At 46.1% G+C, this 27,797-nt stretch overlaps 1 protein-coding gene across 1 annotated transcript; it reads left to right on the top strand.

Annotated features, from left to right (window-relative positions):
* Positions 1 to 161: 161 nt before the first annotated feature.
* LOC146206589 (protein CNPPD1) lies at positions 162 to 26,333 on the top strand. Its single transcript, XM_084591327.1, has 8 exons — positions 162 to 394; positions 954 to 1,050; positions 1,516 to 1,600; positions 4,901 to 5,021; positions 14,060 to 14,188; positions 21,766 to 21,827; positions 21,942 to 22,059; positions 24,925 to 26,333. Exons 1-8 carry the CDS (start codon positions 326 to 328, stop codon positions 25,336 to 25,338), a joined length of 1,095 nt encoding a protein of 364 aa, XP_084447453.1. The 5' UTR covers positions 162 to 325; the 3' UTR covers positions 25,339 to 26,333.
* Positions 26,334 to 27,797: the final 1,464 nt, after the last annotated feature.

Here is a 27,797-nt window from a genome sequence, read left to right as displayed (position 1 = left end):
TCAAACTCCATGTTTTCAAAGCACAGCAATACTAGTTGATATCTTTTATACTAAGTTTAAAACTTTGCTATATATAAGTAGTATTTTTGTTATTAGCAGTCAGTATTTTTACTCACGTGAAAATTAGTATTACAGCTAGCGCCACAGCGCCGGAATCTACTATCGTGTGATTAGGGCTTTGAGGCGCGAGCGAGCGCGACTGATGCGCGAGGGCGAAAGAATATTGCCGACCAGCAAGATTGATTAGGAGCTAAAGTTGCACTTCTAAGCTTTCCTGCTTGACCATTCCATAAATGAATTCGACGTCTCTGATCACCTCACGAAAATGAACTTATTTCACGCCCTTTCGTTCGACAACGACCAAGAGGATTTGCTTTTAGGCGCCGATATACAGGTACAGTCTGCGGCGTCTCGTAGTGTGCCGTTACACTCTTTTTCGTTTTGATTTCTGGGGCTTTTCGATTAGGGGAGCACTAACTGCTGTTCTTACTTGAAATGATGGAAACGTGAAAATTGATTTCATCCTTGTTTAGCTCATCCGTGAAGTCTCGCTTTTAATCGCCATTTCCAGGTAACCTAACAACCCGCTTTTATAGGTATGTACTGTACATACCATGTGGAACAATGTTTTGCATTGCTTGTTTGCGTATGTTGCTGACTGATTTGTGGTTGCTTTTATTGTTAATGGTCAAAGGCACGTGGCGTGTAGGTTACTTTCGCTTGAGTTGGTATCCAGTGTATCGCGTGGCCTTCGGTCGCAGTGCTTAGATTGCCTTAAATGGCGTGCCGTTGACGCTATCGGGGTGCGTCATTCGCGCCGATCATATCATTTGTTACTCATGGGAGGGAGCGTAGTGGTTTATACTGTGAAAAGATGAGGTCAGCATACACACTGCACGTTGTGTCATTTGATCTTTTCGTTCAATTTATTCGCGCGCACTTTCGACTGCTAGATATTTGGGGACCATGTGGAACTCAGTGACCGGATCAGGAAGACATTGTACTACGGCAAACTGCCGACGACGGATCGACCTTCCCTGGCATTGACAGGTAAGGTTTAAGCCATGCCAGAGCTGCTTCGTTAGCTTTCCAGTGGCGCACACACGTCCGGCAATGCGTGCCGCGTAACAGCCATCAACATTGTTTCAGTAGCAAAGTTGTTGGCGCTTCTAGAAAACGGATGTCGCATACATAACACGTCGGTGATCTCCGGCGGACTGCGTAACCGCAGCGCGCACCTGTCCCGGAGCTTTCTGCTGTGTAGCTGTAGCGGAGAGCCGTGTCTAGGATGCATCGTTTTGGTCGTACCGTTTCCATTTTCGTGCGCTGCCAGCCTACCGTCGTGGCCGCTGGCCCTCGGTTACTGTTATATTGAAGGTCTTTTTGCCATGTTATTCTGGGCCAGAAGCAACTCATCTAACTCACTTGCTGTGGCCATTTCATCAATCTTTACTAGGGCTTTTTGGCTGAATTGAGCTATACCCTGAAAGATGACTTTACTTTTGCATATTTCAGGAATTTCTGTTGAGATGTTCTCTAAGGTCCTGCCAAATGATGGGCTTAAAGTCCTCGACATGCATTATGCGGCATCGGTGTCAAGGTATGCTCTCATGGCTTATGCATCATTTTATCTTGCAGAATGGCTCATTACAAGCTGTATGACTTAGTAGTTAAGCTCAACTTTATTAAGGACTTATATGGTATCCGCATTATGTTGCCTGCATTGCACAACTCTTCAGCTCCGCAACGGTGCAACATGTACTATCAACGTCAAATGAAATGCGGAGAGTGGACCATGTGAAAAAAGGTGTAGCTGAAGCAGTCTACCTATTATTATCAGAGATAAGCGTACAGTTTCGGTTTGAGACTGTTTTGCTTCTGTTTGCTTTTACATTCATTTCCTCGCTGTGCCACTTGAGCTGGCAGACTGCCTCAATTGGACCTTTTTCCATTTGCTCAGCTGTTCGCATTTCATTTGATGGCAATAGTACCACACCACCTTCATTGTTTGTCACAGAGTTGCAATCTTACATCTGCCCTTTTTTTCTTTTTTTTCTGATAGTGGATGGTGTGGCACCATAGTAAACATTTCTTTGTAAGATCCATCCATTGACTTAGTTGTATGTGCTGTACAACTTTTGATTATTAAAATTTACGCAAAGTGGTTTTGCAATCTATAAAAACAATAGCATTTATGGCAGAGCATTGATTGTAATTTTTGCTTATAATGCAAGTGTTCTGCTTGCATTAAACTAGGCCTACTATCTCACATTTTATTTAGAATTAAATTATCGGTCAAAAGTTAGCTTTGTGGTTTCCCTATTCACTGGTACAGGCATCCTTTCCCAACCCAATCTCTGAACGCCATATCAGTTTGAGTGACTGCAATTTTCTGCTAATCGGAACCAGCTTGCGAATGTTGTCATCAGTTTGGAATTGGGCTTGTGAGCCTGATTGCAAAAAGCTTTGTTATTACTTTTGTTCGTTATAAGTGCATTTATTGAAGAGACTGTTTAAAAAGGGCTTTTGATGTTCCTTTTATTGTATTGCAGTCCCGAGTTTATGAGTGCTAATTAAAAAAATTCTAGGGGGCACTTCCTTACGGCTCGGTTAATGTGTCTGCGGAGAATTGTGACAGGTACTGCGCCTCTTCTTTCCTGTAAACCAATTTGAAACATTGCTGATGCCTGCTGTGCTGCGTCTCCTTCTGTATTCTCTGTGGTGTGGTGTTCGAGGAAGCGCCAAATGAAAGGCGCACGGACGTCTGGCATGCGCAGTGCGAGACCACCGCAGTTTTACTACTGGCTACTAGTGACTTGGCTACACACCTTTTCTTTCCTGTAAACCAATTTCAAACTCCGCTGGTGCCTACTGTACTGCTATGCTGTGTGGTGCTGTGTTCGAGGAAGGGCCAAATGAAAGGCGCTGCACGGACTCCTGGGTCGGACGCCCGGTGGGGTCAGCTTCATATATGCATGAATCGCCTTGTAACGTCATGACCGGATGTGACGTCGTGATGACGTCACATACGGTCATGACGCCACAATTTGTCATGACATCACCAGGGGACGACGTCATAGTCACTCATCTCTAATTATCATCACTGGAACTATCACTATCTATCACTAACTGTCATTATCGATTACTATCTGCCACTAACTACCGGTGGCGGTCTCCATGGCAACCACACTGGCATGACGCTAGACAAGGAGAACTAATACCGGTTTCCATTGGGCAAACAGGAGCAAGAGCGACGAGCAGCGCACGAGAGCACTGGTGACGCACGTTCTCGTCTCCCCAATGGAATGTTCACGCTGCTCCCCAAGCAGCCTTCCGAGGCGGAGTACGTGACGTCAGGCGTCATGTGATCAAACTTTTCCCGCGCTTGCGTTGCCCGTATCTGCCGGCCGAACGCCACCGCTGCCGTCTTCCACCATTTTTCTCAACCGTCCTGGCTGGGCTCCGGGCGGCGAATAACCAGAAGCACGGCCGGTCTCGAGGGAGAGCGTGCGCACTCTCTCCCTCGAGACCGGCCATGCCAGAAGGGACATCAAAAAGGTCATGTGACTTCCTGCGTTCTCCCTGTACTCCGCCGCTGGCGACGGAGCACCGAGGACTGCTCTCGGCTGCTCCCGGGACCCCAAAAGCGCGCCTCCTCTGCCAATAGAACACAATGCTACTGCTCCTGTTCGACCACTGGTAGGCGCTGAAACTCGCGAGAGCACCTTTAGTGCAGCTAAAAGTGCTCCTGTTCGCCCAATGGAAACCGGTATAAGATACGTTTCTTACGTGCCCGGCATGGCTAAGTCATGATGATGACAGCTATAATGGGACAGGACGGACGCGGGACACTGCATGAGGCATTAAAGGCTTCCGCCTTAAAAATGAAGGTATCAAATTTAATTTTCCCTGCCGCCGTGGTGCAGTGGTCAAGGCGCTCGACTGCTGTGCCCAATGATGTGGGATTGAACTCCGGCCATGGCAGCCGGTTTTCGATGGAGGTGAAAAGTAAGGTTCCGTGTGCTGCTCAACGTCAGTGTACCTTAAAGAAACCCCAGGTGGTCGAAATTTCCGGAGCCCTCCACTACGGCGTCTCTGCAAGATGCCTATGTATTGTGCAATGTCTGTGCACGTCAAAGAACACAGTGGTTGAAATTATTTAGAGCCCTCCCCTGCGGCATCCCTTATAGTCTGAGCTTTAGAACATTGAACACCATGAACCAAACTAACCTTGTGGCTAAGAGGAGCATGAGGTTTGTATTGCAAAAAGCTTCTTTTGACTGGTGGGTTACACTGACATTGTGGTGGGTGCCGTGTTGGTGACCATGAGCGCAGTGAAAAGCCACACAGTCTTATAATCTGCTTTTGACACCTGCTCTGGTATACATGTAGAGACCTTGATATTGAGCACTGCCGTTGTACCCCTGACTTATACCCTTGTTACACGGGCAGGGTTAACCGCGGTTGCGCGAAACCGTGGTGTGTAAGCCACCTATGCAAATTTGCATTAGTCACTCCCGAGGCAAATACAGAAATGGTCTATTATTAAGGATTATTAAGGTCTATTGAGGATTGGCTGAAGCTGTTTCACTGACCTGGGAATATTTCTGATGGTTTCGGTATTTAAATTCGGTTCCAGTTGATCTTTTTATTTTAAGAAAGGTTATTGTCTCCAAAGGTCAAAACAGCAGAACTGCTCTTAATTTTCACGATTTGTATATTAGGAAATGAGATGATAACTGTATCAGTTATTGAAATTTAGAGCAAAAATTCTGTTGAAAAAATTATGCATCTTTTTTTGCCAAGCACATATGGCCAATTTGTGAAAAACTCGCATGCCCCCCCCCCCCCCCCCTCTCTTCTAGTCCTTACAGCAGTATCGTATGCTTCATTGTTCTAGGAGGGCCTGTATCACTCCATGCTCCATGATGCTTGCTATGGTTTACCTGGACCAACTTCGACACAAGAACCCACAGTACATAACCTCCGTGTCCTCTTGTGATCTGTTCCTGGTTTCAATGGTGAGTTATGTTTAAATGAGGGTATTTTTTTGTTTCTTGTTGTAACATCCTGCAACACTTTGATGCTCGAGTTCATTGCACGTGTCTGTATGATTTTTCATTTGAGCTTCTGTTATAGACCGTTGTAGAAATAATTGATCAAATCAGACCTCATCCAGAGTATCTACTTCCATGTTTTGCACTTTCAGCTCTTGCGAAGTTTTATGCAATAATTAAGTGTTTTTTTTTTTTTTTTTTTTTTTTTTTTTTTTTTTGCCCCCGAACATTTCAGCAACCGGTGCATGCTTGTCTAATATATTTCTGGCACAGAGCATCACAGATTTTTGTACTCATTTCAGGCATAGAACTTACTTTTTCATTACTCTATATTTTGCTTTACATTAGGGGTGTGTGAATATTGAAATTTTTGAATATAAATCGGATATGAAAAAAAAAGGTGCCTTCAAATATCAAATCAAAAAGTGAACATTGTTCATATTATTTACTTCAGAATTAACACAGTATTTTCAAATAAAATTAGTGTAGAATACTACAGTTGCACAGAAGTACCTATCCTACTTTTCTTTAAAGTCGAGTATAAGTTTTATATAAGATTCCATGCACCAAATGTTTTGTAGTGGAAGGACCTACATAAACCTGGGTAGAGCTGTTATATCACTGCTGAATACAGTAAATTCTCGATAATTTGGCTTGCAAAGGCCCATAAAACATTGCCTGAATTAACAGAGGGATTGGATTATCAACTTCAGGTAACAGCGCAAAAAACCATGGATGGGACACAAGAGCAAGAACACACGAGCGCTGAAAGTCAGCTCGTTGTGTGTTCTTGCTCGTGTCCCGTCTGGTTTTTTTTCGCTGTTACCTGAAGAAGAAAGACCAACAAGCTCAAGCTGCTGTTCTGGATTATCAAATGGGCCTGAAGAAAATGCCAGAAACCATTTGCATCACAGTAATTTTATTGGATGAACATTACCTGCTCGATAGTTGTCTGCATTTGAGGTGAAACCAAACTGGGAACGTTTCCCAGTTTCTCAGTTTTTTTCCAGTTTCGTCAAGTGCTTCGCTTTGCACACACTGTCAAGAAGGCCCTCTTTACAAAACTGCCCCATCATGTTTGGAGGATACTTCACTGTACAGTCCGTGCAGTCAAGCACTGCTGTGAAGAGCGCAGTGCAGTGAAACTGTGATGAATGCGAAAATTTTGGGTGTGTTCTGTAATTTTTGGATATTCGGAAATCCGAATGTTAGTTTCTCAAATACAAAGCGAATAACAAACATATTTGATTTGCAAGGGTGCAACAGCTGTGCCAATTACGCCATTTTGATAGAGCTGCATATTTCTATGCCAAGCTATGCCATAAGCGTGAAATTTGTAACGCTGCGCCAAAATGTCCCGACTAACCGCAAAAGTTTGCAGTTGCAGTAGATTTGTTGAAAAATAAGAACCGCGTTGGCTACCTGCAGTTTTGCCGAGGGCCAATCCAATCCATTTGTGGAGACACAACTATAGCGTACCAGTACAGTGAAAGCTCGTTAATTCACAACTCGTTAATTCGAAATTTTGGATAATTCGAAATAGTCATCGTGGTCCGGTCCGCAGTGCATAGAAGTCTATGCGCGTAACAGCTCGTTAATTCACTCAAAAATTGGCGCCGCCACCCATAATTCGAACTGCGCGCCGCCAAGCGGCGCTGTTAAAAACCATCGTTGGAAGCTTTCACGGCAGAACGATAGATGGCACAACCATCGGGGCGCCGCTAGGGTGCTGGAACAAGTACTAAACAGTCTTTCCTGCCGCGACTCCTTCGAGGAACGACGTTTTAGTGTTATCGACCACGGTTTCGTGTTGCATTTCGTGAGCCCTCGTTTTGCACGCCGCTTGTTGTGAGCTTGTGTCCGCGAGATGTGTTCGCGTGGGAAATACTGTGCCAAGACGGTGAAGGAGAAAGTGGCTATTTTACACGAGGTGGATGAACGGAAGGCCAGCAAAGTGGAAATCGCAAAAAAGCACGGGATTCCACCAAGCACGTTGTCGACGTACGTCCGAAATAGGAAGGCCATCAAGGATGCCTATGAAGCCGAAGATTTCGCCGGCAACAGAAAAAGGCTTCGGTTAGCCAAGTATCCGGAAATTGAGACCGCTGTGATCACGTGGGTGAAAGAAATGAGAAGCGCTGACATTCCACTGAGCGGCCCAATTATCATGGCGAAGGCGGCCGATTTCGCCCTGCGCTTGAATGTGGAAGATTTGTGCCTCCGAAGGATGGTTTCACCGCTTTAGAGACAGACATAATCTTGTCTTCCGGGTGTTGTCTGGAGAAGCCAAAGAAGTGGATGCAGAAACTTGTGCCACGTGGCGAAGCAGTGCTCTGCAGCAGTACTTAGAAAGCTACTCGGCACATGATATATTCAATGCTGATGAGACGGCTTTGTTTTATAAGCTCCAGCCCGACATAACAGTAACATTTAAAGGGGACAGCTGCGCTGGCGGCAAGCGAAGCAAAGAGCGGATTACTGTTCTGGTCGCCGCTAATATGACCGGGACGGAGAAGGTCCCTCTTTTTGTTGTCGGCAAGGCACATAAGCCTAGATGTTTCAAGAACATTAGGACGCTGCCAACGGAATACTCCGCCAACAGCAAGGCGTGGATGACGGGCGAATTGTTTAAAAAATGGCTCTTGAAATTCGATCGGAGGATGGAGCTAGGGAAGCGTCAAGTTCTCCTCATTGTGGATAACTGCTCGGCACACAAAGTCGACGCCGAGCTGAAAGCCACAAGGCTCATCTTTTTGCCCGCCAACACGACTGCGACCTTGCAGCCGATGGATCAGGGGGTGATCAGACACATCAAATGTTTCTATAGGCGCCACATGATCGAGCGCATGACTTTGTGCACTGGAAACCAGAAGACCAGCACCATCACATTGCTCACAGCAATGCACATGTTGGTGCGTGCGTGGGAGCAGGTCACGCCGTCCACAATTGCAAACTGCTTCCACCACTGTGGCTTTGCTGCCGGAAGTATGAAAGAAAGTGGCGACGATGGGAGTCCGGAGCCTCTGCCTGCGGCTGTGCGTGCTGTGCTGCAGGACGTCAGTTTTGATGATTACGTTGGAGTAGACAGCGATGCAGCAGTGTGCGGTGCCCTAAGTGATGAGGACATTGTCGCTGAAATTGTTGGGGAGCAGTCTGTCCCAGAAGAGGCAGAAGACGAGGACGACGACGAGGAGCAAGAGCCCGTGCGTCCATCCGCGGCAGAAGTTATGGGAGCGCTGAATGTCGCGCGCCTTTTCTTCAGCTTTGAAGAGGGGGAAGAAGACTCCCTGCGTCGCATTCGCATGCTAGAAGACCGAGTGAGTACGGTAGCCCTCAGAGAGAAGAAGCAGAAGATGATAACAGACTTTTTTGCTAAATAAATGTTTTTCGTGCCCTCCGGGCATCAAACGCCTTCATTTTTGCTCACTTTCATTAGTTCGAATTTTGGTTAATTCGAACTGGCCTGGCGGCCCCGTGGAATTTGAATTAACGAGCTTTTACTGTATAACACAACCAGGGTTCTCCCCTTGATGAGCGGCAATGGTTTTGCCACCTACCTTTCAGGCCGAACACCCACCTGGGCTTCAAGTTTGCCGTAATCAGAGATAACTTTCTGCGACTGTGATTCGGACAGTTGCGATGTTTCAGATGCTGCAGTGCACGTCACTGTCCTTTTAGTTTTATTCTGAGACGGCATCACGCTGTTCTGACGCCTACTCGGGTCTTTCTTGCATCCACCTGCTTCCTTCGCTCTTCGAGTAGGCTGAACCGCTGCTGTTTGAGGATGCTTCATCGCACTGATAGCAGTCCGTGAGGGGAAGCATCCCCATAGCACAAAGGGGTTGTTTGTAATGAGACACTATTGCTACTGCGTTGCACTGCAAAAAGTGCCACGATGGTACTTGTGATATTGGAGCAATAGTTCAACACTCCTTACAGTGTGTACAAAACAAAGCACTTGACGAATTCATGAAAAATCTTAGCTGTCGCATAGCTTTCATCTCAAATGTATACACAGCCATATTTCAGGTATTTATTTAAAAAATAATATTGCTATGATGCAATCTGTTTTCAGCAGCTTTTTAGGCCTATCTATAATTGGAACATTTTATAGCACCACTCCCTATCCTGCCGGCCCAAAACAAAGCACTTGACGAATTCATGAAAAATCTTAGCTGTCGCATAGCTTTCATCTCAAATGTATACACAGCCATATTTCAGGTATTTATTTAAAAAATAATATTGCTATGATACAATCTGTTTTCAGCAGCTTTTTAGGGCTATCTATAATTGGAACATTTTATAGCACCACTCCCTATCCTGCCGGCCCTCAAATGTCTACCTCTTGAAATTTTATGGAGAGAACCCTGAACACAATGCTTTTCGACACCAAGAGACTGTCTTGTTCGGATCTTTATTTTCAGGGCCACCAGTGTGTTAAGTGCAGATTTGCAAACTAACACCGTCCATTTGGGCAGGCATATCTGGTGCCAGAATCGTTAGTGTCATCTTTTGGCAAGGTTTTAATTGAAGTGGCAGAACAGACGTGCAGGAATTAGCAGTTTGTATTTTTACTAGTACAGTTTTGTTTTAAGTGCCGAATGCTTTTAATGGATGTATCGCTTGTTTTTTTATGAAGCTCTTCACAGTTTTCGGTATTTTGTTGAAACATTCATGTACAGTGAGGTTGTTTCTATGCTGTCTTGTCGACAAGCTCACATTCCCGTCGTTAGATAATGTAGGAGGTGCATCAGTTACAGCTTTTGCGTTTGGGCTAATATAATATAACTTAAGGTGGCACACGTGAAATTTATTTCGGGCGTCGGCAGGTAGGGAAATGCGCAGCAGCCTTAGATTTTGAATTGCCAAAATTAGCATTTACGGATGCTGGAACTGCAAAATGCTACAAGGTCTGCTCTGTGCACGAAATAGTAGCCCAATATCCCGAGACATCGTTCACCTCCCCTTAACCAAAATAGTGACCAAGTCATAACCACAGAGTCCACCGAGTCATTGTCAGCCCCTAAAAAGTGTAAATTATGGGCTGAAGACTTGGTCGTCAGTTTTCTTTGCTTACGACTTGCTTTCTTATCTGCTTTCGGCATTCGCTGTTTCACCTGTTGGTCACTCTTTTTCTTTTGCCTTTTTTTTTTCTGTTTGTTTAGAATCATTTCTTTTTTTTTTTCTTTTTTTTTGTACTGCGCTTCTCACAGGCTGATCGCAGTCACTGCTTTTAAATTGGGCTCTTCTGGAGCTGCCCTCCTGCGACACAAGCTGTGGGTTTCACAGAGTGTAAAACATTGTTTTGTGAGCCTTGCGAGCAAGATAAGATCTTGGGATTAAGATTGTCAAATCGCGTTAGATGCAAAAAAAAAGAAATGCATATTGTCTTAGCTTTTTCCATTCTTATTTGGTCCCTGAAGTTTGAAAAATAAACCTCATCAGTTTTATGGCTCACATTCTCTTTTTTTAGTGTGATAGCATGCCTTGCAGTATAAAATGTTTATTTACAGAAACAGGTACATGCCGTATTCCCAAAGGAAATATACCAAGCACCAGTGATAGGTGGCCCTTGCTAGATTTCCTTTGGTTGACATTCATACAGTCCAATATTCACATCTCTTTATTTTTTGTGCTGAAAGTAAGGTTTCTTCCCCGTTGAACGGCTCCAAAATTTGAATTTCTGCTATAAAGTGCAGTTATTTTTTTTCCTGTGAACTGCTCCGAATCTGGATTTTTTTGCTCCAAAACTAAGATACTATTGCCGATTCAAAAATTACTTTGAATTGTATTTCAGCTTTTGCACCCTTGGATTCATATTCGAAATTTCGAATGTTCGCACACCCCTACCCAGAGTCCCTCAATACTTTTTTTCTGGTCACGAAACTCCTCCGTAGCGCTATGAGAGAGGTTCATATACCGCCCGCGCCTGCCGCGCCGCGCCGCCACTGGGCACAGAAGGGCACCTTTAAGGAGCTCAGCACTGTCGCGAACGATTAGAAAGCATCGCCGCTGGTACGAATTTCAATGTCTGGTGTTATTCTGTGCGTTGACATCACGTAACTTGTGTGCGTGAAACCATGCCGAACACTTGCTGCGTATCAGGGTGCCGTTCCGGCTACAAAGGTGCGATCGAGAAGGTCTCGTTTCACTACCTTGCTCACTGTCACAGAGCTGTCGGAAAAATGGAAGCGTGCAATACCGCGGGAAGAGACTGGTGACTTCACTTTCGATTCTAAATATGCGCGTGTTTGTGAAAAGCACTTTCACACCGCAGACGTCATTTGTGTCGAGGAATTTATTGTGAATGGCGACGCGATATCACTACAACAGGGGAGGCCAGCGCTTCGACCTTACGCTATCCCAAGGATTTTAGAAGGCCTTCCAAGCTATTTGACAATTGTCTAAACCACGTAGGCGGTCCTCAGTAGCTTGGAAACAGGGGAGACCGCGGCGGTCCCAAATTTAGTGATAACAGAGGGAGCTCAGCTGGCTCTGCTTACATTTTACGCGACGTAAGCAGCGAAATCTGTTTGTACACAGCTAGTAAACAGCCGTAGTGCCGAGGTGCAGCCGTTGCCATTGGTGCATTCCTGGGAAAACATTGCGCGCGCTCGCGAAGTGTAAAATCTAGTGCTATTATTCCTAAGCATTCGTTTCTCGAATTCATGTCTATAACTGCATAACAAGCAGCCGAAAAAAGCTTCAAGCAGAGATCAAAATCAACGCCACGGAAGCCGTTTCAGACGCGTGCCGCGGCTGTGGGCGGGCTCAAGAGAAAACGGCAGCGGCTATTGGTCGGCGAGGACAGCGGAACATCGCGACGACGTGCAGGCCAATGCGCGCCAGACAGCTCCGATCTCGATGACGTGGTGGCACCGGTGGCACTGTAGCCTGACATCAGCACGCTGCTGACCATCACCATAGAGCGACAAGGGCAAATAAAGCACAGAAAATGTTTGCTGACGATCTGCCAACCGATATTGGGTGACGAAGATCTGTGACTGTGCCTTAGCGTCTGCACTGCAACATTGACTGCCACTGCAACACTGACTGCAGTGGCGTTTTCGCTTGCGTGCTGCAAGTTTTGCGATTGGAGAGAACAGCGTGTAGGCAGGAAACAAGTAAACAGTGCTGTGGTTTGTTTAGTGGGGCCAGAGTGGGGCTAAGTGTGCCGCAACATTACAAGTTTCATTCATAGCAGGTTCTATGCTGTGCAGTTAGTTTCACGCCTGGCGTCTGCTCCGGTGAGGCATGCGCGCATATCATTATCGTTGTCCTCGTCTCTCGTGCAATTGCCTAATGGGGAGCACATCCTTACGTCACCTAAAAGAGCAAATAAAACTAGAAATATGACGGTCGCCTGCAGCACCGGCAGCAGATGCATGCCCTTCAGTGTTTAACTGTGCCTCTAGCAGCCAGCGCTGACCCTATACAGTCAAACCCGGTTATATCGAACCCGGATATATCGAATTTTGGTTATATCGAACTCGCGAAATATCCCCTTGAAAATCCCATTTAAAAGTATAGGAAAGCCGCGTCATATATCGAACTCAATTTCACCAGTCGTTCGATATATCGAACTCCGCACCACGCACTGGAAAGTGTGCCTTCCCCAAAGACGATCGCATCACCCTTGGCCGTTTGCCGCGTGACGTTTTGAAGCCACGCGCGGAAGGAATGAGAGGGGACAGTTCGGCGACGGTTGGTCTGGGCAGCGCCGTGCCCATTCCCCAAAGGCACGCGCATCTGCAGTTATTGTTTCCCGTGCGCCAACACATGACGTTTGCAAGCCATGTGTGTGGGTGTGCCCATTCTTTTGCCGAGCTATCTCCTTCAGCATGCGCAACGCATGCGCCAAGTCAGCTCAGTCCGTCTTTCTCCAGCGTGTGTTACGAACCCTCTTCGTGCGGCAGCGCGATGGTGCCTGCGGATGTTAAGAAGCGGCAGTTCTCTCAGTTTCTTTTTTTTCTTCTTTTTCGCTTTTTTTTTTGCGAGTCTTTTCTTATCGTTGTGCTGTACGCGCGGCATAGCGTAAGATATGGCGGCTGCGGACGTTAAGAAGTGGCAGGTTTATTTTTTATTTATTTTTTTTGCGGGGATGTTTATTATATATATATTTTTTTTATTGTTTATCCTTGCATGCATGAATCAGCGAAAGCACGCGGTCAGCTGCTGCGATCATGACTCCCGCCCCAAGCGCGCGGCGTGATAAATCGAACCAGGCTTGTGCAATCAAGCCATCACGGGCACTCTGCCAAGTTCGCTCCCCGCCACCGCAGGAGCTATCAAAAGATAAACGTGCCCTCACGTTATCGCTGCGCAGCATCTTGGCATGCTGCCAATGAGCTGTGGATGAGAGGACCGAAACGGACTGACGCGCGCCATCGACATGCAAGCGAAAATGCTCGCGATTTCTGCCGCCGCGGCGACGCAGAAACCTTGTTTGAGCTGCCGTGGTGGCTCGAGCGGCGAGAGGGACGCAGTTCCAACAAATTTGAAAATTTTCGCTCTGTCGCTGCCTCTCGTTGCTGAGATCGCTTAGTCGCTTGCATGTGAACGAGCTGGCCTTAACGCATTTTTTTTATTTTTTTTTTCAAATTCTCGGGTGCAAAAGCGGAGGGTGGGTTCATTATGCGAGTGGGTTGATTACGCGACAAATACGGTATCGTTTTTTCGCATCGTAAGTGCCGTCACAAGCCGATTTCTGTATATCGAACTCTTTCGCGATCCCCTTCGAGTTCGATATATCCGGGTTCGACTGTATTAAACTTTGGCGGAAGTTTCGTGACCAGAAAAAAAGTATTGAGGGACTCTACCCCTACTTACGGAATATTAGACTAGCAGAGTCATCTTATTTTTGAACTTGTTTAAGACAATGAGGCTTGAATACAGAGACTTTGGCACTAGCCTATCAGCAGCATTCCTAATCTAGATCTAGTTGCAGCAGTATATTGTACACAAAGCCCACTTTTTATGGAACCTTATTGATAAAACTGCAGATGGTGGCTTCAAAATTCCTGTATGATGATGGTGAAGAGGATGAGGTATTCAACACTGAATGGGCTACATCGGCAAATATGGAGCTGAAGGACTTGAATGTCTTGGAGCGGGAATTTCTGGATGCACTGGTATGTAATAACAACTTTCATGCTCTGCTTGGTCAGAGTTCCAATTGCTGTTCACATTGCAGGAGCTTAGTTGGACAAAAGCCAAGTCAGCTGCATAGTGGACTAACTGTTCAGAAAGGTGTGACTGCAAGTCAATCTTATTGCTTTCCTTTTGTGTGTGTGTGTGCATGCACGCACATTAGTGCATTAGTTTTTTTAATTAATCATTGAGCTGGTTAATTTGTTTGTATTTCAATGTTGAAACTGCTGCACCATTTGCAACAAACTTTGCCAATTAGAAAATCCTGCTACAAGCTGTTGCAAAATTGAGGTTTTGCTCACTTTTGCGCTACCCCTGCACCAAAGTTCATTGAAAAGCTTTGTCGACAGCAAAACAGAAGCCGGCATTTTTCGATGTTGACTGTGCACTCTTTTCAGGGCTGCGTCATGAAAAGGAGGGGTATGGCATACCTGCCAACTCTTCCGAATTTTCTGTAAAATGTACGAATTTTGACCAGTCTTATGATTTTACGAATCTTGCGGGAAATTTTACGGAAAATGTTTTATTTTCGGGGGGGAAAAAAAAAGTGCGGACATCTATTAACGTCATGGCCTCCGAGATAACACCACACGCGCGGAAGGGTAATCTCGGAGACCATGTTAACACTATTATGGTACCTTTGGCGGCCACGGGAGGGCAACACGTATTTGTGATATCATCATCAGCAGCTGCAAACGTTGTAGTGACTTTTATAGTCTACTCGGGGGAACACGAATCCATATCCAAAACTCGATACCGCCTCCGCCAGGCTAGTGGCTGTTCCTTTGTTCACGTGTTTGGACAACTTTGGTGTTGGCCTCTGTTTTTGCGTGATCTGCGGCCGCGTCCGACTCGGTGTGATTCTGAAGTTTTAGTAGTAGCGGTTTCGCAGTGCAATGGCGGGCTCAAAGCCGCGACAGTACTTCTAAGTATTTTTGAAGTCGTACGCGGCAGAATTTCCGTGCTTCGTGCCGTCTAAGAAAGGAGAGAAGTTCGGATTTTGCACCACGTGTGCCTGTGATGTTAACATTTCACATGGTGGCAAGTCCGACATAAAGATCCACATCGCTTCTAAAAAGCACCAAGGATACGTGCGAGCCGCGGACAGTTAGCAGAGCCTGACAAGTTTTGTTCGCAGTGACAGCGACCTCGGTGTGATTCGTGCAGAATGCCATTTCACGGCGTTTTTAGTTGAACACAACATACCACTCAGTGTCAGTGATCACGCTGGACCACTTTTCCCGAAAATGTTCCCCATGTGCGAGGAAGCCAAACGCTACGCCTGTGGATGGACGAAGACGACGGCAATTGTTCGTGAAATGGCCGTGAACGCAGAGACTCCTTTGCTGGATGCCCTAAAAAAACAGGTATTTTCGATTGCTGTGGACGGAAGTAACAATAGGGATACGCAGCTTTACCCTATTGTTGCGACATACTTCGTTAAAGAGACCAGTAGAGTTGAAAGCCGCCTCCTTTGCCTCGGTACAATCCAAGGGGAAGTGACGGGTCAGAAAATTGGAAATCTGATTCTCGACGAAATGAAGTCCCGAAGTTTGCCTCTTGAAAACCTGTTGGCATTGTCTTCGGACAATGCCCATGTCATGACTGGCAAAAAAAAAACAGCGTTTCGACTGTATTGAGGGAGGCCCAACCAGCTTTGATCGGGGTTGGTTGCCCATGCCACCTCATCAACTTGGCCGCCCAAAAAGGAGCTGCATGTCTTCCTGTAAAGGTTGATGAGGCCTTGGTTAACATTTTTTTTACTTAAAGAAAAGCTCAAAGCGGAAAGATCGACTGAAAGACTTTCAAAGATTGCACGACGTCAACGTCAGGAAGATGCTGAAGCATTCGCCGACACGTTGGCTGTCTTTGGGGAAGTGTTTGAAGAGGCTGCTGGACCAGTGGAAACCACTAAGCTTTTTCTTGAATGAAACAAAACAGTGCAATAAGCAGAGCTTGTTTTTGGAGTCTTACCAGATTCCCAAGACTTCTCTACAAATCGCCAAGAACCCTGCGCCGGCCTCAAATACTGCTGCACACCTTCCCAAGGCTGCTGCAGGTGTTGGAAAAAAAAGCACCGACTGTGATGGACCTTCACTAAAAAGAAAAGGAGTTCATTCTGCACCACAAGCAAAGAAACTGAAACTTCAATGCGAGTCATCTGCAGAAGCTAGCCACGTGACCCGTGAAGAGCGCCTATTTCTTTTTTTTGTCATCGGAGCTAAGTAGGGCATGCTGTCTTTTTCTCCTTTTTTGAGAAGACAAACTGCCTACTTCAGTCACAGGCTCCTCAGATTCATGTGCTCAGGGGCCTCTTGAACCGCCTTCTCGAGGATCTCTTGACTCGATTTGTGCGGCCAGGTGTTCTCAAGAGATGCCATTCATTGCCTGAAGTTGCCTATGGAGCTGTAGAGAATCAAAAAGATGATAAAGACATCGTCATTGGCCTGACAACCTCCTCTGTAGTTGAGACGCTGAACTCAAATGAGAAAGAGCAGTTCTTCTCGGCTGTACGTCTCTACTTCACTGCAGCATGTGATTATATTCGCCACAAGTTCCCGCTGGAAGACGTCAGCCTGAAGATGGCTGAAGTTGCCCAAGTGCAGGCTCTAGAAACTGCTTCATTCAGCAGTGTACTTCATTTCATTATGGCGTTTCCTGCTATTCTGCCCCAGCAGAGTGGGGAAACAAGAGAAGAAACAATTGATGCACTCGAAGTGGAGTTTGCCAACATGCAAGCTTACCAGATTCCAGCAGACATACTGAATGAGCCAAGGTGCGACATGCAGTGGTCGCAATTGGGAAGCATTCGAGATGTCGACGGATCGCCCAGATTCCGCAGAATCTCAATGGTTATACTGGGCATACTCTCCATTCCCCACAGTAACGCTGAATGTGAGAAAATATTCAGCTCTGTCAACAAAACTCGAATGGAGTTTCGCTCATCTGTTTCCGAGAAAACTCTAGAAAGTCTACTGATGGTGAAAGGACACCAGAGTGGCACCTGCTTTGAGCAAGCCTACACAGAGAAGTTTTTGAAGCAGGCGAAGTCAGCAACTGCAAAAGCGTTGCAAAAATAAATCGTGACACAATGGAGTTTTCGCTCATTACTCTACGGGACACGGATTTTGCTTGTGGGTGAGGGAGCAAGGGTGTCACTAAAGATAAATTCTTGGAAAGTAAAAAAAAAAAAAAAACAGCCCCCCTCCCCCCCCCCCCCCCCCCTCGTCGCGGAGGTTTGACGAATTTTGAAATCTTCAGGTTGGCAGGTATCGGTATGGAAATATTTTTGAAATTCCAAATAGCTTAGAAACAGAATCTGCTGTTTGATTTGAGTTGCACGCATTTTTGGTTGAAGTCTCATGTAAACATCCGAAAATAATGACATTCCTGCTCCACAGAACTTGCGGTCAAAAAATTTGCCGTTTCTAAATACTGCTGACTAGCTTGGCATTCATGATCACCAGCATGATACAGAAGTGTTTGCATGATAGTAGGCCTTGCACAAAAGAAGTTTGGTTAAGGTTGTTGCGAGATCAGTCATAGCCGCTCTGCACTCGTGGGTCGGAAAACTAGACTTGTCATTGCTTCATGCCATAACACAACCAACTGTTGGCTGTGAATGCGGTGAGCATGCTAGTAAAGAATGTGAACAGGCACCAGTGCTCCTACTCTTTTTGGTTGCCATGATGCACTGCAGACACGAAAACAATCGGTAGCCGAGTGGGTGTAGCTGCAGTATGTGAGAATTTCAGTGTCATATTCGCAGTGGCTCTTTTCATCTTGCAAAATTTTCATCTCTTAGAACGTTTGTTTAGGCTATTTAGGATACGAAAAAGCAGGCCTGAAATGAAAGCCTTTGAGCCAAATTGCGCTGCTGTATCTCATAGAGTGCAGCCCATGTGCTCTCTCGCGGTCTAGTTTTGTTTTTGCATGTTCAGTCCTGTACGCTTGCATCAGTACTAGCATCATTTGGAAATTTCCTGAGGGTGTCTGAAACTGTTTAGAACGCAACTGTGTAGGTGTGATAGAAGACTCAAATTATTCTATATACCGTATTTACTCGCATAATGCTCGCAATCGCATAATCCTCGCACCCCCCACATTGCCTATAGAAAATTGAAAAAAATTTTTCCTCGCATAATTATCGCACCCCCAACTTTACTGCCATGAGTAGGGAGCCTACATGTTTCGGGCGCCGCGGCAAAACATGTAGACTTTCTAGCCGCGAGAGTCGACTAGCGTCATCTTTCAAGTGCTACTGAAACTAGTTGGCCCGGTTAGGTGCATGCGGTACCAGACAACGCTACCCGAACCATCATCGTCGTCATCATCACCAGCTCTGATCGCTAGTGCCACTAGCGTCTCGAGAAGGAAACGTCAAGGCGTCAAGGTGATTCTTGTCACTTTTGTTGTTCTGCTGGTTCCGCCGCACATTCTCCCGAGTCCCGCGCGTAGTTCCGCCATTTTGCGAAGACGCTCTTAGGCCTCGTTCAGTGCATGCTACTTTTGTCACCGCGCTCTTGGTGCTGCTTCGCCATGGGGCGATACGCAAGCTACACCGCTGCCTTCAAGCTAAAAGCTGTCGAGTATGCTTTGGAGCACGGCAACCAGGCCGCCAGCAGACACTTCGGAGTCAACGAGTTTTGCGTCAGCTACAGGAGACGGCAGCATGACAAACTCAAGGCAACCAGCAAGACTCTGCGTGCCTTCCATGGTCCAAAGAAGGGTAAGTTTCCTTGGGTTGAAACTGTGCTCCTAGACTACATTAAGGCTCTACGGGCAGATGGTTGCGCCGTGTCAATAGAGCTGATACAGAACCAGGCACGTGTAATTGCCAGGAACGAAGGCATCTCGACGCAAGATTTCCGGGCAAGTAACTGGTGAGCCACGCGATTCATGCGGCACAATGGACTTTCTCTGAGGAGGCGGACGACGCTTTGCCAGCGGCTACCTGCAGCTTATGAAGACAAGATCATGGACTTCCATCGCTTCGCGATACGAATTTGGCAAGAAAAAAACTTGCTCTCGCAGATAGGGAACGCGGACCAAACGCCCCTCAATTTTGACATGCTGAGCAACACGACAGTGGAGCAGACAGGTGCGCAGTCTGTGCACATCAGGACCACTGGTGCCAAAAAACAATGATGCACTGTGATGCTAGGCGTGACAGCAGACGGGCGGAAGCTGCCACCATATGTCATTTTCAAACGCAAAACCCTGCCGAAAGGAAAGCTGCCCTCCGGAATACATGTAAGGGTACAAGAGAAAGGTTGGATGACGGCAGAGTTGATGATCTACTGGTTAAAGACTGTGTGGGCACGGTGACCGGGAGCACTTCTTTGTCCGCCGCTTCTCGTTCTCGATAGTTTCCGCGGTCACCTCATGGAGTCTTTTTGCGCGAAGTTGACTGATTTACGCACAGACATAGCAATAATTCCAGGCGGCCTCACATCAATGCTACAGCCTCTGGACGTGTCTTTGAACAAGCCGTTCAAAGATAACGTTTGGAGGCTGTATTGCTGAATGGATGGCCGAAGGCCAACATGCTCTTACGCCAGGCGGCAAGATAAAGAGGCCATCTGTAGAGCAGCTGTGCAGCTGGATAACAGAAGCCTGGAACATGATTGGAGCTGAAGTCGTCGTGAAGAGCTTAAAAAAAAAAAACTGGCATTTCCAACACCCTGGACGCGATGGAAGATGACTTGGTGTGGTACGAAGGTTGCGAAGGTGAAGACGGTGAGGCTGAGGAAGCTCGCGGACTCAGAGTGATGGTGATGCCGCGGGCGGCCAGCCTTCGCAAATAAAGTGTTTTTGCAGTCAGTGTTTGTCGTCTCTGTGCTTTTATTACAAATGTAAGTCTTGCCTGAAATTAATAGTTATATTTACTATAGCTGGCTTGAGAACCTCGGTTCACAGCCTATTTACATTTGCATTTCCCCCCTTCCCCGCGTAATTATCGCATCCCCTAACTTAGCACCGATTTTCTGCGAAAAAAAGGGCGAGCATTATGCAAGTAAATATGGTATTCAAGCACCAGCCACTAAAAATGATGTGCTTGATATAAAAATTTCTCATAATGGTGCATACTGAGGGAATGACATTAATTTTGCATAGCTGTGCACAGTCAGTGCTTGTGTATTGTTCCTTTCGCTGTATCCTCGTCTCCATCGTGCACTGTTCATTCCTGTCCTATTATAGCATAACTACAAAGGGCTATCGTCCAACCGTTAATTTAACCAGGTTGAACCACTGCTAATTTTTTTACGCCTTTTATTACCTTTAAATTGAATGCTCATTTGAGATTAAGCTTGCCAAACTGTATAGTCGAACCTCGCTATGAACACGGATATAGCGAATTATCAGATAAAACGAACTAAAATCAGTTTGGTTGGTCTATGGTTTATTTCTAGGAGTTCTTTCTGTATAACGAAAGAAAAATTTCGAAATTTGATGCTAGATTGGTTATAATGAAGCAGTATTTTTTGCATTAAAACGGCAAGAAATGCGTAAAGGAGCCGGAAAAAAAAAAAAACAACGCAATTTTTCAATCAATCGAATCGCCCACCGCAGAAGTGTGTTTAAATCCTTCGCGTGCCGCCTCGGTTAACGGCGGCAATAAAAACTACCACCAACGGCTTATCGCCTATCACCTTCGAGCTCATAGCCCCGCGCGTGGTGATCTTGGAGGTCATGAACGACCATGCCCGGACTCGGGCGGCGCCGCTGAAGTATGCTTAAATCGCCCGCGCGTTTGTGTGCCACGTCATCTAGCGGCAGCGACAAAAACTAGCACAGATTACCAGTGGCCTCCGAGATCACCGCGCGTGCACGCGCGGTGATCTCTGAGGTCACGAACGGCCGTGGTCGGACTCCAGCGTCGCCGCCGCCATTGCCACCGCTGCTCCAGTCCAGCCATGCAACAGTTGACAGGCATGTGACTGGCATGGTGTCAGCCCTTGCCGCCTCTGCCACTGCGACCGACCCGCGCGCGTGCGCTACACTCGCCAAGTTCTTTGGCTCCGTCACGCAAGTTGTGCGCGGAGGCAACATCCCTTCTTAGTATTCATTCTTCCTCTTCAATACAGAATGAAAAGCGAGGTTTCATGCTTTTACCTAGTTTTTAATGAAAACAAATTGTGCGTTTTCGCACCTTTGTGTTGTCCATATTAGTGCGCATTTTGTTTCATTTTATTAGCAAACTTGTTTACAGGAATTTGGGCGCACTCTTTTATAACAAGTATCGGATTTTTGCGCCCCCTTACTACTTCGTTATAACGAGGTTCGACTGTATAACAATATTTTTATACACTTTTTTTTTTTGTCATTAAAATAGGTGCTGAACAGAGCACCACAGTTTACATGCCTGTGCTCTTTGTTCTATAAGACATCAGTACTTACATCAGATGCCTTTGCCGTGATTTGCTTTTTATCTGTCTCACTTTCTATGTATATGTGCACTTGCTGTAAATGCCCTCTGAAGTTTTGTCTTTTATATCTGAGTGGGTGGGATTTCAAAAGAAGCATAACTGATGATAATTGTACCTTTGGTTTCTAGGACTGGAGCTTGTATGTGAAACCGAAAGCTTTTGCACATGTTTTGGACAGCGTTGAAACCAGGTGAGGAGATACTTATACTTAAAATTTCTGTTGAGCAGGCGGAAAAATATGGCCTGCAACTTAAGTTCCAATGAAAGCAGGCTGTTTACATTCAGAGAGAAATTCCCTTTTCAGGGTTGCGCATTTAGAGTCCACAAGGCGAGGTTGGACCACTTACACTGACGTTTGTGTGCTGTGCAAAGGGGCTGCACTTGAGCGCTGTTGGCTACTAGTCTACGACGGTGTGATCAAGGTGAGTTTACACTGATTGAAACGTATCCTTTAAATTTTTGGTAATTGTAGTTAGGCGTGGCTTACCGCTTCATGTTATTACGGATAATTATTGCAACCTTGAGGTGCGTTAACTAGTCAACCACATTGGATTGCTTTTGGAGAGCTTGCTGTGCACTAAATCTTGGATGCTATTTGGCACTGCTGGAAGGTCGTCATAATTTATTGGTTTCTTGTCATCATTCCCAGGTTGCAACTTTCACGTAGTAGAGGAAACAATTTCTGTCGGGCTGAACTTAAACTTGACCACTACATGTGTACAGCTTGTTTACATTAAGCTAAAGTGAGTAACTAGAGCGATTCGTGTTCCTGCATAAAGTCTTCTCTGTGAATTGTAAACCTGGAGAGGTCAGCGTAACAAGCTGCCGCTAATGTTAGAGGTTCAGAGTGCTGGCAACAACCAGGGATAAACCTTCTGGCCTATCTATTTTTCAACAAAGGCCGTACGCTCATTATTCAGCCCATAACGCATCTATGTGCACTATACAGTCAAACCCGGATATATCGAACTCGAAGGGGATCGTGAAATAGTTCGATGTACAGAAATCGGCTTGTGACGGCACTTACGATGCGAAAAAACGATACCGTATTTGTCGCGTAATCAACCCACTTTCATAATGAACCCACCCTCCATGTTTGCACCCGAGAATTTAAAAAAAAAAAAAAAAAAAAGCATTAAGGCCAGCTCGCTCACATGCAAGCGATTGAGCTATCTCAGCGACAAGCGGCAGAGACAGACCGAAAAATTTCCACCTTGTTGGAACTGCGTCCCTCTCGCTGCTCAAAACAAGGTTTCTGTGTCCCTGCGGCAGAAATTTCGAGCGTTTTCGCTTGCATGTCGATGTCGAGTGCCACTTCGTTTCGGTCGTCTCATCCACAGCTCATTTCTTGGCAGCATGCCAGCGATAACGTCACTAAATGTTTATCTTTTGATAGCTCCTGCGGTGGCGGGCAGCGAACTTGGCAGAGTGCCCGTGATGGCTTGATTGCACAAGCCTGGTTCGATTTAACACGCCGCGCTTGGGGCAGGCATAGTCCACTGCCACAAAATCATTGTAAGCGTGATAGCTGTAAATGTCGTTTGAAGCAAACAATGCTAAAAGCCGGTGTCATGATCGCAGCTGACCGCGTGCTTTCGTCAATTCATACATGCAAAGGTAAACGACTCCCGCAAAAAAAAAAAAAAGAACCAACTACCACTTCTTAATTTCCGCAGCCGCCATATCTTACGCTACGCCGCGCGTACAGCACAACGATAAGAATGAACGACTCTCGCAAAAAAAAAAAGAGAGAGAGATCTGCCACTTTTTAACGTCCGCAGGCGCCATAGCCACGCCAGCCGCCGTGCGCAGAGGGTTCGCAACACGCTGGAGAAATCGTCTGATGTTCTGTCTGAAAACGGGCTGAGCTGGCTTGGCGCATGCATAGCGCATGCTACTGCGAACGAAGGCCGGGAGAGAGGAAGGAGAGAGATAGCTTGGCAAAAGAATGGGCACACCCTTGTGCTTCGCTCTATCGCGTTTTTCCCTTCTCGTTCCCACCGGTTCTCTCTGGTTCATTCACGCACATGGCTTGCAAAGCGGGAAATGATAACCGCTGATGCGCGCGCCTTTGGGGAATGGGCGCTTGCGCTGCCCTAGACCAGCTGTCGCCGAACTGTCCCCTCTCATTCCTTCCGCGCGTGGCACGTCGCGAGGCAAACGGCAGAGGGTTAAGGCACACTTTCCAGGGCATGATGCGGAGTTCGATATATGTGTCGGCTTGTCGAAATTGAGTTCGATATACGACGCGGCTTTTTTATACTTTTTCAAGGGGATATTCCGTGAGTTCGATATAACCAAAATTCGATATATCCGGGTTCGATTGTACTCACTTGAGTAATGCATGCCAGTGTTCATACCTTAGTTGAGTCTAGCAGGACTACTTTACTGTACGTAGCCTGTATGATAGAGGAATGTTGTGAATGTCCTCTTGCTTTTAGTAGTGGTGTTTTGGGTGAAAGACTATCCTGTTTTATAGCAGAAATAATACCCCAGTCAAGCGTGCAAGTTAAAGTGCACTTACGGGTAGTGCACTTCGCAGCTCCAAAGACACTTTACACTACGCAGTGCTAAACGGGAAAGAGGAATGCATTCGCATTAGCACTCGTTGGTACGGAACTGGCAACTGAAAACCATATTTGAAAAAAGAAATTGGAACCTCCAAGCATGAAGTTCAGAGACCTACTTTTTAAAGTAGTAAAGCACACAAAAAATGCTTAAAATTTGACACCAGGCCATAATTCGGAGACACCACATCAACAAACACTATGAACAACAACCACCGCCCCCTAACTGAAAATGGTGTGGCTACAGTGGCGCACCACGCTTAATTTAGAGGTTGCGTACATGGTTGCATCATGTTTTTGTTATGAGATATAACAAACTTTGCTATTATAAAACAATTCCTGAAATAAAAACATGTACAAAACACGCAAAATGAACTTGTATGCATATCTTATTACATAATACATTCGTGACGAAGAAATTCCTGCCGGCGAGGCTACGCACTCAGCCCTCAAAGTCTGTTTTGCGAGCGCACTCCAATCTGAGTGCACACTTTGGCAAGCGCACTTATGTTATGCCGTTTAGTAGTGGTAGAGTGCACTTTTCGAAAGTGACTCGCCATAAGTGCACTTTATTTTGCGCGCTTGACGGGTATAACTAGTAGAATCAAAAAGCGTGCCTTTAAGAGTGCATCTTATCAACACTTGTTATGATTTGGTGTTGCCAAGGTTTCTTTTTCTGGGCATCGCCTAGCATTTGACTGCTTATTTTTCCCTTCGCAGGTGATCGCTGTATCTGCCATTGCCTATGTCGCGGCAGCCCTGACACTCTTTGGTTCAGCAGCACTTGTGCACAGGGTTGCCCACACAAGCCATCAACTACTGCTGTGCACAAGCCTTGGCCCCCAGCGCATCAGCTTTGTCCCTGCTCAGTCCAATGCCAGTGCCGTTATGCCCTGTGTTGTGCCTCCTTTCTTCAGCTCATCCACTGACCAAGATGGCCAAGCTGCCATTCAGTGCACTCTGGACAGCCCTCTTCGTGTATCCAGCAAGTCTTCAAGTCAGCATTCCAAAACAGCTGTTCGCCTGCCAGCTCATAGCATTGTCTCAACTCGATCTCGGCTTCCGCGAGTTTGCAAAGGATCTCTTCGATATCCCCTTGTGGCAACCTGTGTGGAAGTGACATACAGCCTCTGACAGCTTGGTTGCCCATCTGGCTTGGTCATTGGTTGCCCATCTGGCTTTGTTTGGACATCTTCGGTGAGGGACGTGTGTGGCTGCAGAGGAAGCGCACTTGTAAATGTTGAACTGGGTGTGTGCATGGTATGTAAACTATTGACTTTGGTAGCATGGTGGTGGTGTGTGAAGAAGCCACTTTATGCCATCTGCTCTTAACCAGAAGGAACACAGCGGTGAATTTTTTTTTTTTTTTTTTTTTTTTTTTACTTTACCGTCTGTGTGGCACCAAGCACCCAACTAACAAGAGCATCCGCTGCACTTTTCAGGCTGTGCAATATTCTTACTTTCCACTTTCCTGGGGACATCTAAAAGTAATTTAAAAATGTATCCATTTATTTACGCTGCTTGTTAACTCCTGTTCTCATAATTACAGTACACATCAAATCTGGAAAAGCAGCTCATTTTACAGGTACCTCCTTCAGTTCATTCCTATTGCACAGCGCACTGCACTTTGTATTGCGGCTAATAAAACAGTGGAAAATTTCTATGCAAGACATTGCTGTTGAAGAGTATCCCTGTAATGTAGCAGATCCTCACTGCACTTTCATGTCCACCTGTGTCAAAGGACACACAGTAAAATACTGTGTGTCCTTTGGGAAGGGCAAATCAAATGCCGATTGCAAGCTCCTTGAGTACTATTAACAGACTTGGAAAGGAGAGAAGTACTTGTACAGCATTCATCCCTTGGCTTGTACATAATCCATTGGTCACAGTTGTCTTATATTTCACATGTTGATAACTGCTGTTGCCAAATGAATTAAACAGCCTCATTCTTAACTGCAACTTATACTTGTCTTTACATCTTTTGCGTGGTCATCACTTTATTGATGGCGTTATGTCAGCTATGCTGCATGTGACCTTTCTGTGCACTAGTTGCATGTGATGTCATGCGTAAAATTGCAGACTTCGTACAGATTAAAACACTGTTGATATGCGAGGCAGTTGCTTTTTAATTGCTGTAGTGCTGCGTCATTTCAGTATATCATCTCTGATTGACTGGAATTGCCACCTTTAATGCTCGTTCTATAGCCTCCCTTCATTTTGATATGCATTGAGTCACAGCACTGCAAATTTTTTTCCAGTTATAGTACAGAAAATTAATAATAGTGAGCCTTATGTGCCATTTTCTGTGCATTATTTGTTCAACAGCGTGACATCGTTTCCTGCTCCTCCAGCCGAAAATGTACCACTAGCAGAAACAATGCTAAACATTCCACCTTGCAGGGCATTTCAAATTCTCGCTCTAGAATGTAGTTGGCCCACTGTGCATCTTATGTACAGAAAGCCGGAGCTAAATGTTGCAGCATTGCAAATAAAGTAGGGAGCTCTGTGAAAACATTGATAAATGCTGTTTATGCTGGTATTTACTTAATATGCCTATGTTGTCATGAGACACTAATTATAGCCATTTTTATTTGTTGGCATAGTTACCCAGATGTCAAGGACTAAGTGAATTTTTTTAGTGGCCAACTTCATGCCCCAAGATGCCTGGGAAAGTAGAAGAGTGCCACCAAGATCCACTAATAGCTTTCTACTTGTCATTGAACACAAGTTCAGGTACTTGGACAAAACTGGGCACCACAGAAGGCATGGAGGGTAATAAAGTACCTCCTTGCCAACTGATGCTATGGCAGAGCCTTGCACATGGAGCAAGTTTCACCACTGCCTGCACACCCAAAGCAGAGAGCAGGTCAAACACATGCTCTCGGTGCCAGGGCTATGCATCATGCCTATAAGATGCCGTGTGGTGCATTACAGATAATGTACAAAAAAAAAACTTCCCATGTTCCTCAACCCAAAGCCGAGAAGAGGCTCCCAGGTCAATGAGCCACATACTGTGCCATGTGCTCCATACTTCTGGACAACCTCCTGTGGCTCTGCAGAGAAGGTAAGGCATGGAGGAAGGAAAGCTTAGGAGAGGCCCTGACGTCATTTTTTTGAAGCCGGCGCGGCCGCGCCGCGATCAGACGCTGCAACGTCTCTCCTCCTCCTTTACCCTTTCTCCGCGATGTTTCTCCGCCAGAGTTTTCATAGCAACGCGTCGCCGTTGCTAATGGCCCGACTTGGCTAATCCTAAATTTTGACGTCACTTCCGCCACACTTTCTCCAATGCATTGGGAATGGCAAGGGCCTCTCCTAAGTTGTTTCCTTCCTCCATGAGGTAAGGAGACAGGTCTTTGTCCCCATGCTGTAGGAAGCTGTTCGTCATAGGGGCAAGTGATGCGGAGGGGCGAAAATGGGAAAGTCTGAGACTGCGGTGTCATTAGCGCCCACAGCACAAGGACAAGGAAAGGCCTGTCTCCCTCCCTGTCTAGCCTATGCTGCAGGGCCAGAGAGCTCCTCCCCATGATTCTAACCATAATGCCACATGCAAGTTTCCTGATCGTAGTACAGCATAGCAAAATGCTCATACGCTA

This window comes from Amblyomma maculatum, chromosome 1, assembly GCF_055883805.1.
Source record: "Amblyomma maculatum isolate TAMU_Amacu chromosome 1, ASM5588380v1, whole genome shotgun sequence".
Taxonomy (NCBI): domain Eukaryota; kingdom Metazoa; phylum Arthropoda; class Arachnida; order Ixodida; family Ixodidae; genus Amblyomma; species Amblyomma maculatum.
The sequence above is the reverse complement of the archived record's forward strand: the minus strand, read 5'-3'. Positions and strand labels throughout refer to the sequence as shown.

Coding starts and splice junctions, on each gene's coding strand:
- LOC146206589 (XM_084591327.1), top strand. CDS start 326: ATGAACTTATTTCACGCCCTTTCGTTCGACAACGACCAAGAGGATTTG. Junction 1,051..1,515: donor ACCTTCCCTGGCATTGACAG/GTAAGGTTTAAG, acceptor TGCATATTTCAG/GAATTTCTGTTGAGATGTTC. Junction 14,189..21,765: donor GGGAATTTCTGGATGCACTG/GTATGTAATAAC, acceptor TTTGGTTTCTAG/GACTGGAGCTTGTATGTGAA.